This window comes from Chinchilla lanigera, unplaced genomic scaffold (assembly GCF_000276665.1).
Source record: "Chinchilla lanigera isolate Chin_1 unplaced genomic scaffold, ChiLan1.0 scaffold00093, whole genome shotgun sequence".
Classification (NCBI taxonomy): domain Eukaryota; kingdom Metazoa; phylum Chordata; class Mammalia; order Rodentia; family Chinchillidae; genus Chinchilla; species Chinchilla lanigera.
This window is the reverse complement of record NW_004955494.1, coordinates 4,825,637-4,839,872: the sequence shown is the minus strand read 5'-3', so window position 1 is coordinate 4,839,872 and position 14,236 is coordinate 4,825,637. Positions and strand designations below refer to the sequence as shown.

At 38.4% G+C, this 14,236-nt stretch overlaps 1 protein-coding gene across 1 annotated transcript in view; it reads left to right on the top strand.

The window, feature by feature from the left end:
* Positions 1-14,236, top strand: part of Akr1d1 (aldo-keto reductase family 1, member D1) — a 56,395-nt gene that overhangs the window by 16,228 nt on the left and 25,931 nt on the right. The window contains exons 2-3 of the mRNA XM_005405462.2: positions 4,632-4,799; positions 9,735-9,851. Coding sequence (XP_005405519.1) covers positions 4,632-4,799; positions 9,735-9,851 — 285 coding nt within the window. The remainder of the gene's footprint in view (positions 1-4,631; positions 4,800-9,734; positions 9,852-14,236) is intronic.

Sequence of the window (14,236 nt, the reverse complement as noted above, 5' to 3'; positions counted from 1 at the left end):
TTTTTTTGTGTAGTTCATCTATCACTCTGTGACAATGGGATGTTGAAGTCCCCCAGTACAATTGTGTTATTGCTTATTTGATTTTTCCTGTCTATTAATATTGGTTGTATATAGCTGGGTGTTCCTATATTTGGTGCATATATATCTATGATGTTATCTCTTCCTCTTGAAGTTTTCACTAACCTTCTTTACCTTTTTTGATGATTCTAGGTTTGAAGTTCACATTGTCTGCAAACAGAATAGCTACTTCTGCTTTATTCTGATTTCCTGTCCCATGGAATGTTTTCTTTCCTTTGAATTTCAAGCTATGAGTTTCCTTTTGAGTTAAACGTGTTTCTAGTGTGCAGAATATTGCTGGATTTTTCTCTTGATCCACTCTGCCAGTCTGTTTCTTTTGATTGATGAATTGATGCCATTTACATTGATGGTTTTAACTCCTATTTACTGGCTTATCTTTGCCATGGTATTTTCCTGTTGTTGGTTAATTCCTTTCCTCTGTTTAATTGCTTTCCCTGTTTGGTGATTTCTGTTGTTGTGCTTGAAATTGTGGTCATTTTTATCTCTTTCTAGAATAACTTTCAATTTTCTTTGTCAGGTTGGTTTGGTGGTCATTAACTTCTTCAATTGTTCCTTGTCATGGAAGTATCTTATTTGTCCCTTAATTTTGAAAGATAGTTTTGCAGAGTCCATCAACCTGGGTTGGAAGTTGTTTTCTTTCAGGACTTGAAATATTTTACTCCAAGCTCTTCTTTACTTAACTGTTTGTGCTGAGAAGTCTACTGTGTTTTGGCTGGGCTTTCCTTTGTAGATAATCTATTTCTTTTCTGTAACAGCTTTTAATAGTCTGTTGGTGTGCTGATTTTCTGGGATCTTGATTGTTATATGTCTGAGTGAAGATTTATTTTGGTTATGGATAATTGGATTTGTATATGCCTCACTTAACTGTATGTCAGATTCTTTTCTCATGTTTGGGGAATTTTCTGCTATTCTTCTGCAGATAGTCTTTTCATGTCATTTATGTTGACTCCTGCTTTTCGTTTACACCTATCAGTCTTGTATTGTTTTTCTTTGCATCATCTTGCAGCTGTTGAATTGTTATTTCCTGGTTCTTTGTTATTTTTAAAAGATTTTTCCTTTTGTGATCACTAGCTACAATCCCGTCTTCAAGATCTGAAAGTGTATCTTCAGTTTCATTCAAGCAGTTTTGCCAGCTTTCAATGGAATTTTCCATTCCTGGATATCTGTTTGAATCTGTTTCATGCATTCTAATTCTTTCCTACACTGTTCATTCAGGGTTTCCATCATTTTCCTATGCTCCTCTAGTTTTTTTTTTATCTGTTTCTTCTTTAGATATGTTGAGCAATTCTTTCAATATGGTTATCATTTCTTTTGTATCTGAGAGATTATTTCTCATCTGATTTCCTTTATAGCCTTATGGAGTTGTTTCCTTACTTCAGTCACTATCATTTCAGAAATTTCAGGTGTGTGATTTTCAATATCTTCTATGTCAAAGACTCCTGGACTTGCTCTGGGTAAGCTGGAGGTCTGAGATTGCATTTTGCTCCTTCATCTTGACATTTTCTACTTCAAAAATTTTTGTATTTTGAGTTCTATGATGATCCTTACGAGTTTTGGTAGTAGGTAGCTATATCACTAGTATCTAGACCAATCTAGGACAAGTCTGTTCTTCAGGGATATCGTCTGTGTGTAGGAGAAGATATCTTGTTTTGTGTCTGCCCCAAGATCCTACCTTCTCAATTAATTGAGAGTGGGTTGCTGTTTTTTATTTGGCTTAGTCCCCAGTCTTTTGGTGTAGGGTTGTGGTTAGATTATTACCCCAGAGCTTCCCAATATTGTTCCAAAAGGGAGAACAGCTGATCACAACACATGACATACTAGCTGCAGTAGTACTATTATTAATAACTATCACATCAAGCACAATTTAGAAACTGACAAACTGTGGTAACTATTGATTTTGTACTTTAGACCATAAGAGCAAAGTCTATGGTTATATAACAGAACCAGTCATAAATTAGGAGTTTGTATGCAAAGTGTTTCCCCTTGTTACAGTTGATTTACCCTTGGTTCCTCTGGGTGAACCAGTTTCCATGTCCCAGGTGCTTCCTGTACTGGCTGCCCATCCTGCAGTGTAGGGGAATGGGCCAGGAACCTGGGTTCCTCTGGACCAAGGCTCCCTCAATGGTGGTGAGACAAAGGACCCTATAATTTGATCTTTTATTTTTAAATTAACATTTGAAATATTATGCATTTAGAGAGAAATAAACTTAAAGCTAACATCCGTATCACCACCACCTAGATTAAAAATAAGACTATTACCAGGCCCAAGAAGCCCAATCCAAATCCTGTTCTCAGGGCTGGGGATTTAGCTCAGTGGCAAAGCGCCTGCCTGGCAAGCACAAGGTCATGAGTTCAATTCCTGGTACTGGAAGAAAAGCAAAACAAAACAAAACATATTCTGTTCTCCTTCAGGACATAATTGCTTTTCTAATTTTATGGTAATTACTTTCTTACTCTTTTCTATCATTTGCACAATTTAAGCATGAATTTTAATAATATAGTTTAATATTGCCAGTTTTTAAACTTGATTTGAATGGGAAGATAGTATATATGTGCAGTAATTTTACCACGCTTCTTTTTTTCTGTTATGTTCTAAGATTCACCCATGCTATTAATAATATGTTCAGCCATATTTAACCATATGGGTATATCTGTGTCCATTTTATTGTTGGTGGACATTTGCTTTGCTTATTCTATTGGAGTTTATAGACAGAATTGTCATGAGCATTCTTGCACCTGTCATAGTGCACTCAATTCTTTATTCTTTGTCCACCCCAAAACTAAGCACTAAAGGAAAGGTGCAGAAAGATATTTTTGCCTTGTGGTCACATATCAAACAGATCTATTTATGTCCATGATTCAGCCCTCCCCCATTCCATGTAGCCCAAGGAATTGACTGACAGGGTGACATTGATGCAACAGTATTGAGTGACCTCTGGATGACACAGTGTCTACTCCAGCTTTTGTCCAATCACAAGTGTCCAAGTACCTTTCAGAACATATTTCCACTGGCCCACTCAGACTTATGTCTTATTGGTTCTGACATAGCCCAGACCATGATGGTTATCTCTGACCACAGGATCATAGAATGTCCCTTGAATAGATGCTGTCTCTGCAGAGCTCAGTAGCATGACAGGCCCTCCATATCTATGAGTTTTTTCACTGAAGATTCAACCAAGGGTAGAAAATATTGAGGGGAAATTGTGTCTGCCCTGATCATATATAGACTTTTTAAACGTAATTATTTTCCAAATAATACAGTATAATAACTATTTATCAATGCTTATGTTGTATTCTATTTATAAGTACAGTAATCTAGAGATAATTTAAAGTACATGGATTTGCGCAGATCATATGCAAATACTATGCCATTTTATATATGGGACTTCAGAGCATGCATGAAATTTGTTGTCATACGGAAACCAATTTCTTTTGTATAGCAAGGGACAACTGTACTATGACTAAGTAATTTGTCAAGAATAGAAATTTACTCTCTCAAGTTTCTGAAAACTTGAAAGTCCAAGATTAAGATGCAACAACTTAGGATAGTTTGCCTCCAAGATGGTGCCTTGAGTGCTACATTCTTTAGAGGGGAGGATTTATCACATGCAAAATTGCAAGAATAGGATTAATCCATTGCTGCAAGCCCTTTGTTTAGCAACATTAAGTGGACTATGCGCTTCCCATTAGGCCCTGTCTCCCAGCACTGTTGCACTAGTATTAAATTTCAGTAGGAGCTTTTGAGAGAACATGTTCAGATCATGGCAAATGAATCATGTATACCTCAACTGTTAATAATCTGCCAGGTTATTTATTTTGTCAATCTACATTGAGGAGACAGGATATCCTCATTCTTGAGCTTAATTCAGATTGATAGAATGAATGAAGATTTGGCTAAAATATATCTTGAACAACCTAGTGTAACCCCCAATAATCTTTCCTCCTCAGATATATTGAGATATATTTGACATGTAATAAACTGCATATTTTAAAAATATATTATTTGACACTGGAGAGATATATACTTGTAAAACCATTACCACAATTGAGATAATGAACATGTCCATCAACTTCAAAACTTTCTTCATATCATTTTGCAATTTTCCCACATATTAACCTTCCCCCATAAATCACTGATCTGCATTTGTCACCATATGTAGGCTAGTTTTCATTTTCTAGCATTTATTTTATATAAAATCATAAAGTATTTATTCTTTTTTATCTAGCTTCTCTTACCCAGTACAATTATTTCGAGAGTCATCTATGTCATATGTATCAGTAGTTTATTCCTTTTGTTACTGAGTAATATTTTATTCTAGGGCTATATCTTAGTTTTTCAATCAAATATTTTATTTATAATTTAACCTTCTTCAGTTCATTTGTGCCCTCCTGAAAGCTTTACACGAAATCTTCCCTCCCTGGGAAAGTTGATCAAATCACACTCCTAAAACTGGAAAACTATAAACAATGTGTTACAAAAGGTCCTGATTAATGATGATCAAACTGAAGACTCATTTCTCTTAATCTCTATCTCAACTTCCTTGTCATTTCAGAAATCTCTGGAAACCTGTTTGGCATCAGTGAAAACAGCCATTGACGTGGGGTATAGACATTTTGATGGGGCCTACCTCTACCGTAATGAGCACGAAGTAGGGCAGGCCATCAGAGAGAAGATAGCAGAAGGAAAGGTGAAGAGGGAGGATATTTTCTACTGTGGGAAGGTGAGATCTCACTGCTACCTCTATCTTCTTACATTAATGGTGCCACTTCTCACTACTAAATAATGTTGGGCTCACTGAGAGGAGGAGGAGGCCTCTCCCTCTTTCTTCTCAATTGCCAGATTCTGCCTTGCTAAAAACTTAGGTCCCCTAAAGGTTAAGAGAGGGACCCACCATACATGGGCATTGATTTCAAACAACTTAATACTGGCAAAGTCAAATCAACAATGCAGAAAACAGGTAGTGTTGGGAAGTGTGGAGGTCATCATAATGCATAAACATTTGCAAACTATTTTTTAAAGAGCAGCCCTCTTTACCTTTTGTATTTGTTTGCATATTATTATTTTTGAAATTGAGATATAACTCACTTACCATGAAGTCACCACTTAAATTCAGATTTTACCTAATTCCAAAACAGTTTTATCATTCTAAAAAGAGCACTCACACCCATTAGCAGTCACTTCTTACTTTTTTCTCTTGCTCAGTCTCTGAAAAACCACTCTCTCTATAGTTGTCTTATTCTGGACATTTCTTACAAATGCAATCATAGACAATATGTGACCTTTTATATCTAACTTCTGTCACTTAGTATAATGTTTCCAAGCTTTATCTATATCAAGCTGCAAACGTGCATTTCCTATAAACAATTAATATATATTTCAGAGAACTATTACATGGCCAATATCACTTATAAAGATGTCCAAAACTCCACTGATTATAATAGCTGAAATCCAGAAACAATCCAAAGGTCCACCAACAAAATAGACAGACGGATCCTGATATATTCAAACACAGACTATAAGTAATGATGAATGAAGTACAGCTAAAAGTATCAATGTGGGGAGCTGGACATAGTGGCACATGCCTGTAATCTCAGCACTTGGGAGGCTGAAGCAGGAGGATTGCAGCAAGTTTGAGGCCAACTTGGGCTACAAAGTGAGCTCAAGGCCAACCTGGACTGCATAGCAAGACTCTGTCTCAAAAAGACCAAGAATAAAAAATAAAAAGTGAAAGTATCAATGTGGGATGAATTTTGACAACCTGATAGAGAAAAAATAAGTCATCAGTAGGATTCCACTTATATTACATCCAACACATACAAAATTAAATATTATTACTTAGCATTACATTTATAGTGCAAACTGGAAAACCAAGTAAAGCAAAGACAAACACACATTTCAGGATAGTACATGCTGCACATGAGGTAATGGTTCATCATGAATTTTTTGGCCAGATAAAGTTCTCTCTTGACTTCCTGAATGGGGAAAGTTGTCAGGTATTCATTTTATCACTCATCTTTCATTTGGGTGTGTGTATGAAACTGTACTCTCATGAGTACTGTTGGCCCCTTATATCTATGGTTCTGAATTTGTGGATTCAACAAATCATGAATAGGAATCAATAAGGAAAAAATGTATCATACTGAATGTGTACAGACATTTCTTATTATTATTCCCTGAACAATGTAGTACAACAGCTATTGCCTGTTGCCTTAGTAAGGCTGATTTTCATTACCACTCATCTTCTGCCTGGAAGGTGGGGTGATGTAGTGGTTCTTACCACTTGCATCTAGATATTCTCTGCAGAGCCTCATTTAGTCCCACTCAAAAAGTGGGACTTTTTCAGAAGTAGCTGGATCTAGAGTATGTGATGTCGAGATTAGGAGTCTGTGATCACTAAAAAGTTCACTGGTTTGGCACTGCCCTAATCCCAGTAGCCTAGCTAGAGTAGAAAAGGGGCAGAAACAAACTGTTCAGCTCCCTTGCTTGCTCTGTTACCTTCTGCCCACCACAAACTGTTTCTCCTCTGCCATGCATATCTGCCATTTACCCTACCTCAGAGCTAGCCCATTATAGACTGAAAACTCTACAAACTGTGAGCCAAATGAACACATCTTCCTTTAACTTTTGGTTTGGGTACTTTGTCTCAGGTATGAGAAAAGTAACTAAGACAGAATTTGATGCAGAAAAAATTTCAAGACATGTTAATGTTGAGGTGGTAGCATGGCTACTGTTGGGGTCTTTTGGCCAGATCTGTGTTGAAAATCAAGAGCAAAGAGCCCAGCTGAATGATTTAAACACTTTGAGTTTGGCCGGAATGGAAGCTCCAGTAAAGTTGCAGCCTGCAAAGATAAAACAGAAGAGAAATTGGTTTCTGAAAGGACTAGAAAGAAAAAACCAAGTATTTCAGAAAAAGACAACAGAAAAGATGGTGTGAGGACATCACAAAAAACAGCAGGACTTCATGATTGTAGTCTCAGAGTTGGAAAGGTGAAAGACCTTGCTTTGAGAAGAGAGCCCTAGAACACCATGTTCCAGAATGGTGGAGGCCTAGGGAAGTTGCTCCTTGGGATTTGGTTGATAGGCACTTGACCCATACAGCAAAGAGAGAATGAAGCCTGGCTATTGCTCAAGCTGGTTGCAGACCTTGGCATCATCTACATGATGCTGGTTTTAGGTGCGTGCAAACTGTAAGAGGTGTGAAGTCAAGAAGGCTTCCACTTAGATTCCAGGTGGTGTGCCCCTGAGCGGACAGTGTGCAAAGCTGAATGTGAGCAGAGTCCCAGAAGTTTGGAGAAGAGAGAAAAGTGGATCATTTAAGGAAAGCTGCAAGCAAGGACAGAGCCAGCCCAAGAGAGAATTCATGGGAGCTTCAACCATTGGAAGTGCTGTACAGGCATAGCCTCCCAAGACTTTGGATTTCATATCTTGCCACAGATTGCCTCAGATACTGCACATGGAGCTACAGGACTTAATGTTTACCCTGGTGGATGTAGGATTCACTTTGATCTCATTCCTTCATATCTCCCTGTTTGTACCTTTTGGAATGGTAATGTTTATCCTGTACCATTGTATGTTGGAAGTGTTTAACTTCTTTTTCATTTGTACAGGGGGGTCACAGCTAAGAGTTTGCCTTAAATCCCAGGAGACTTTGGACTTGGACTTTTCAACAATGCTGAAACTGTTAGAATTTTGGCAACTCTTAGAGATGGACTAACTACCTTTTGCATAAAGGAATATACAGGAGTCTTTGAAGGGGGTCAAGGGTGAAACGTTATGGTTTGTGTCTTGATGTACCTCAAAACCTCATGCAGTCATAAGTGGGGCTTTTTCAGAGGTGGCTGGATCTAGAGTGTGTGTGCTAGGACTAAGGGTGTGCAATTACTAAATCAGTCTGCTGATTGATTTGATACTGCCCTAGTCCCTGTAGCCTAGATAAAGTATAAAAGGGACAGAAAGAAGCTGCTGAAGTCCCTTGCTTGCTTTGCTACCTTCTGCCCACCATGAACTGTTTCTCCTCTGTGATACCTGTCTGCCATTCATCCTGCCTTGGAGCCAACTGATTATGGACTAAAACCTGTACAAACTGTGAGCCAAGTAAGCACATCCTCCTTTAACTTTGGGTTTGGGTATTTTGCCTCAGCAATGAGAAAAATAACTTACATAGTGGTGAAGCGTACAAATGTCAGTGCTAGATTACACAGGTCAGAACTTGTTGCTCCACACTCCATAATGCAAAGTAAAATATACAAGTATTAGCTGTATGTCCCAAATCCATCATTGCTAGCTGTCAATTACTTAGCATTTCTGTGCCTGTTTCCTTCTCTGTAAAATGAGGATAATATTGTCAGCCATTTTATAATAGTGTCAGCTGTTTCACTGTTAACTTTTACAAAGCACCTAAATGGTACCTGGAACAAAGCTAATACTATATGTATTTGTTGAATACAAGTAAACTAAAATATAAAAAAAGCCATGAGTGATAACACAACCCTGTAATCTCAGTTAATTGGGAGCCTGAGGCAGGAGGATATAATTTCATGGAGAGCTTGGGCAACTTAGCAAGAACATGTCTCAAAATAAAAACATAAAAAGGATAGAGGATGCAGTTTCATGATATAGCACCCTTAGGTTCAATTGTCCCATATATATATATATATATATATAGAGAGAGAGAGAGAGAGAGAGAGAGAGAGACAGAGACAGAGACAGAGACAGAGACAGAGACAGAGACAGAGAGACAGAGAGAGAGAGAGATACCAGAATTTTCACTTGGATAGGTTGGCAGCAAAAGCACCAAATAATAGCTACAACATATTTTCCACTATTTTCTCTGCAAAAAAAAAAACACTATCCAACAAAAGAAAAAATTATATTTCACCAGTTTTGCTTTTCTTTTTCCTGAAAAAAAAAAAAAGGTACAAAATCTCAAAACTTTTTTTCTCGAAAAAAATCTTTGAGCAAAATCAATGCTGTAAAATGTACTAGTTCATCCTGTGGGTCAGAGTACCACCTGCCACTCTGTTTTACAAACCTAGAGTACACATGCTGCAGTATGATGGACCAAGCCTTAGTCTGTTGCTCCACAACCTTTTTGAACATCAGTAAATTCCTAGTAGGCATTAGCAGAATTGCTTTGAGGACCGAATAAGACAAAATGAGGACAAAAGGGCAATGAAGGGGGATCTACATCTGTGCAGTAAGATTTCACCAGGTCACTACACTGCCTCTTGGTAGGCAAAGGATTCACTGAGGCCACACAAATGACCATTTCTCCTGCTCATTCAAATTCTATCAGAGTGGCATGAAAATGAAATTCAAAACAGAGTCAGCAACTTTTACTGTAGACATGTTCTCTGGTTACACAAACGAGAAAAGCAGAAGTGCAAAATGATCAATTAGGAAATTACTGTGGTTGCAGGAAAACTTTGTTATCAAATCAGGTTTTCCGTATCCAGATAGATCTTCACATTTCATTTGATATGTTCAAATAAATCAGACTTGGTGCCCCGGAGCCATCAACTCGTCTTATACTTAGATGACACTGCAGTATACACAAATTTCTGTGAAATGGAAAGTGCTCTTTATGAAGAGTAAAGGGCTGCATCAATGTAAAAATAGTGCAAAAATTAGTTAACCTCTCTTGTGATTCTTTCAGCTGTGGGCTACAGACTTATTCCCAGAATTGGTCCGCCCCACCCTGGAGAGGACACTCCAGCAGCTCAAGCTGGATTATGTGGACCTTTACATCATTGAAATACCCATGGGCTTTAAGGTGAGTTCAGATGCCTAAAGCTTAGGGCTCTGCCCCTCTGTGATCATGAGCTGACACCTGCATGCATGGAGCTTATTCATCCCTTAGCACCACAGAACGCTATGGCCTTGGTTCCATCGATTAACATGTACTGACGTGCCTGACAAGCATCCACAAAGATTATATTAGCAAATTTGTACCTGGATCTCAAGTTTCTTGATTTATTTTATTTTTATTTATTTATTTTTTGTTTTGAGAGAGAGGGAGAGGGCCTAACTCTGTAGTTCAGGCTGACTTTGACTGCACTGAGTAGCCCAACCTGGCTTTGAAATTAGGGCAATCCCCCGGCTTCAGCCTCCCAAGTGCTGGTATTACAGGCATGCACCACCACACCCCTCTTCCAAGTTTCTTGATTCTTAATCCAATGTAGCTGCACTTACACCATGTTCTATTTTTTTACAATGATAGTTTAAACTCTTTCTATCAAATCAGCACATAGTGCCTTAACTGTGCTCTATATTTTAGCTTCCCAGCATCTGGACACCACCTTCTTCCTGCTCAAGCAGTCATAAAAATGTTCATGTGGGAAACAACGCAGTCTATCTAACAAAAAATATACTTGCTTTCTGCTCCTTGGCTCCCAGAGAGATAATCTAAAAAGTACTCAGATTTTTGGAGCCAGCTCCAAGCACAGGGTATCTAGATGTTATCCTTTCCTCTAGTTCAAATCCGATTCTCCCCCACCCTATCTCAGTCTATAAGTACATTGTTAATGTAGCACCCTATATGCATACTGCAAAGTGGTAACTGCTTTAAAATTTGAGGGATTAACACACAAAGTTGGCCACTTGCTCAGGAGTTGACTAAGATCCAGCTGACCAGGAAGAACGAGGCCTCTTTTCTGTAGTGGCCAGAGTTACCTTAGGTGACCCATGCCCCTGGCTTGCTTTATTTTCTGGGAGCATTCCACTGTGTGGTCACAATTAAGTCCATCACTTTGGGGAAGATTCTTCTTTTGTATCCCATTTCATGGAGATGTGGGTTTGAAGGTTTCACAACTAGTTTCTCGTAGTATGCCTTTAGTTTGTTAAGATTTCAGTAAATTCACACTCAGGCAAATCCATAAGTGAGTAATTAAATCTAGAAATCGTGTAGTGTCAAGTTTCCTTTATCTAATGCTCAGCCTGTAGGTTTCTCCTCTTAGAACACAGCCTCCTTCTTCTGCTTATCTACTAACTCCTCAGTTTACCTTCCATCTTGATCACTCACTGGCTCAAAATAACACAAAACTACAGAAACACAGATAAAGTGTTTCTGGCACCTTGTTTGCGACCCACCAGGTGGTGTTGGTCAGGACAACTATGGCCTAAATATTGCCAACTGGGAGGCCTTGAGGACTATTGTTCTCCCCAGGTCTAAATGCAAAGTCAAATGCACTGTGTGCTAGCAGACTGTGCCTTGGATACGCCATTACTATGACTTGCTGCATCTTGGGCTTAAATTGCTACAACTTTCACAAGTCTGGAGAGAAAGAGCATTCACCCAAGCTAAATGAGACAACTGTATGACTCATAGGCAGACAATCAAGGGCCAACAGAAGCCTAGAATTCAAAACAACCTGGTCTCCCAAGACCTTTTAGTCCTAAAAGATTCAGAAAAGCTGCCCAGGGCAGATGAAGATTTGTTTGTGCAACCCCATTGCACTCAAAGCTGAGACTCCAAAAGCAGTCTACTCTGGATTTTACATCCCAGAGCACACAGGCCATGCTGAGCTAAACCACTGTAAGACGGCCTGTGCTAAGAGGGCCAGGAGCAGGGCCTCAGGTATTCTGGACAGTTCCTCCCCACCTCAAAACATTGCAGGCTAAGTACGTTCTGCAACTTCTACCACTCAGTTTCCTACCTTCCTACCTTGGGTAGCAATGACTGTTTTATTTCTGCAAAGCTCAGATTATCATCTTCAATTTTAATCAAAAGTAAAAGAACCCACCTTAGCACAACATAATCTTGTCTCTCATTTTAAAAGTCCAGGAGAAACAGACACATCTGTCTCTCTAACAGGACCTGAATAAAGGCAGCAAAAATGGCGCACAAACCCACTGTTTTCCTACTAATACTCTGAAACTCCAAGTTTACTAGGCCCACTGGTTGAGTCTCAAAGTGATACTATAACCAGATGCAGTACCAGTAGAGTAGGAGTTGCCAGTTCTCAGCTGAAGGTTGAGAAGTGCTCATTGTCCATAATCTCATACCATTCTAAGCAATTCTGAATTTTAGGCCCCTGACTCACATTCATCAGAATTCTTATTATACATGACAGAAAGCCAATTCAAATTGATCCTAGAAGGAACAAAATAAAGAAATAGAGAATTTGGAAAGGGATCTAATTCAGGCCCAAAAGTTCAAACTGTTTTTTCCATTCTGGCTCTTTCTCTCTCTTGATGTGGTTTTTATCCTTCTCAAAAATCCTCATCTATGATGGCAAAGTGACTGTTGACATATTAAGCCTACAATATCAATACAACTTGAAAATTCAGAGAAAGAAAAACCACACATTAAACTTCTGGGAGAAATACTGATTTGCCTGTTTGAGTCATTGCTAATTATTCTCCAGTCTATATGGCCATGAGTGAGAACTGAGAAAGTCCATGCAAACAACTAGGGCTCAGCTTCACTGGATAGCAGGGCATATGAATTGTAGAAAACAAGACAGATTTCCACTGAGCTCATTAATTAGATGTCACTTAGTGACAAATGAATTCCATCTCTGTCCCATGTGACCCCAACAAGTCATAACTAGTGTGGTCAAGTCATAACTAGTCTCTCTCCCACATTGCCTAAATTTGGTGCAATGGAGTGAGTATAGGATTTCTGGGTGCAGAAAGGGACTGACATTCTGCATCCTTACATTCTGGAATAGTCACTTTGGTCACTCTGAATTTTCTAAATTGACAGTTTTATTGTCTCTCAAATGGAGGTGTTAAATATAACTAACAGGACTAGGGATTTAGCTCAATTGTGATAGAGTACTTGCCCAGAATGTGTGAGGCCCTGGGTATGATCCTCAGCAGTACCAGTAATAATAATAAATTATAATAATAACAATTAAACAATTGGGTTGCAGAGTGTTGTAAGGAGTCATTAAAATTATATGTAAAGTTACTGAAACAAAGAAGCTTAGCAGTTATAAGCCTCAGTAACCTCATTTCATTAAAAACAAAATAGAGCCCCCTGATGATGAAGTGGCTTCTCAATTCCAAGTCCAGCAAAACCAGGGCCAAACTCTGAGTCCTGTGGCATCTCATCTGTCTCATGGGTACTTTCCTATACCCTACTGTCCCTTCTGCCCCATTCCTCCGAGTCTGTTGACATCAACATTATGGGTTGCATGGATTTTTTTTTGCTCCAGACTCTCAGGTGTTATGATCTCAGCCCTAATCTTCACTCAGTTAGTAGTGATTTTTGTTCAAATGACAGATTTTTTTTAGCTGAGTCTTAAATGTTTGAGGGTGAACCTATACTTAAAATTTAGGGAAATAAGTCTATTTTTCTGTGGCCAAAATAACTTTCAAAATACTTTTTTGGAAAGATAAATGGAGAATTTCTATTTGTATTATGAGAGGATCAAGGCTCAGGGAACAGATTAAATTTCTAACTACAAGATGTGACACTATATAATGACATTACCCCCAGAATATTCTTCTACTTCAAAAATCAACACTTAAAGCTAATACATCACTTTTTTTTGTTGAATCTCGTGGTCATTTTTTTCTTTTTTTGGTACCATGAATCTAACTCAGGACCTCAAACTTACCAGGCAGGTGCTTATGCCACTGGGCTACATCCCTGGCCTGAATCTCGTGATTATTTTTAGTAATAACCTTTCTTGTTAAAATATCATAGGACTTTACCTTTTAAGTGTCAATTTGAGAAGCAGATAAAATAACAAAATGCAAAATATAAAAATTACAAGACATTTTTAAAAGACAAATGAACAGAAATGAAAGTTGATAGCACAGGTTTTTGGAAGGTTGAATTATTCTCTCAATACTGTCTGAGAGTGAGGAACAGGAATACAGGGAAGACTAAAGAAGTCTTCTCAAGAACACCAAATTAGCAAAGAAGACGTGGAGGAAGCTGCTTTCAAATCATCTAAGATGAGTCAAGTACCATAAGCACTTAAATAAAATCTGGGGAAAATGCTGTAAAACAGAGTTCATGAAGGAGATGTAAAGCCATTTCAAAAGTTAAATAAAATGAAAAAATTCAAAAGGAAAGAAATATGAAGAGAGACTAGAGAGAAACTTGTTTATTTTTATTTTCCTTCTGGTACCAGGGATCAAACTCACGACCTTGCACTTGCCAGGCAGGCGCTTTTGCCCCTGAGCTAAAGCTCCAGCCCCTAG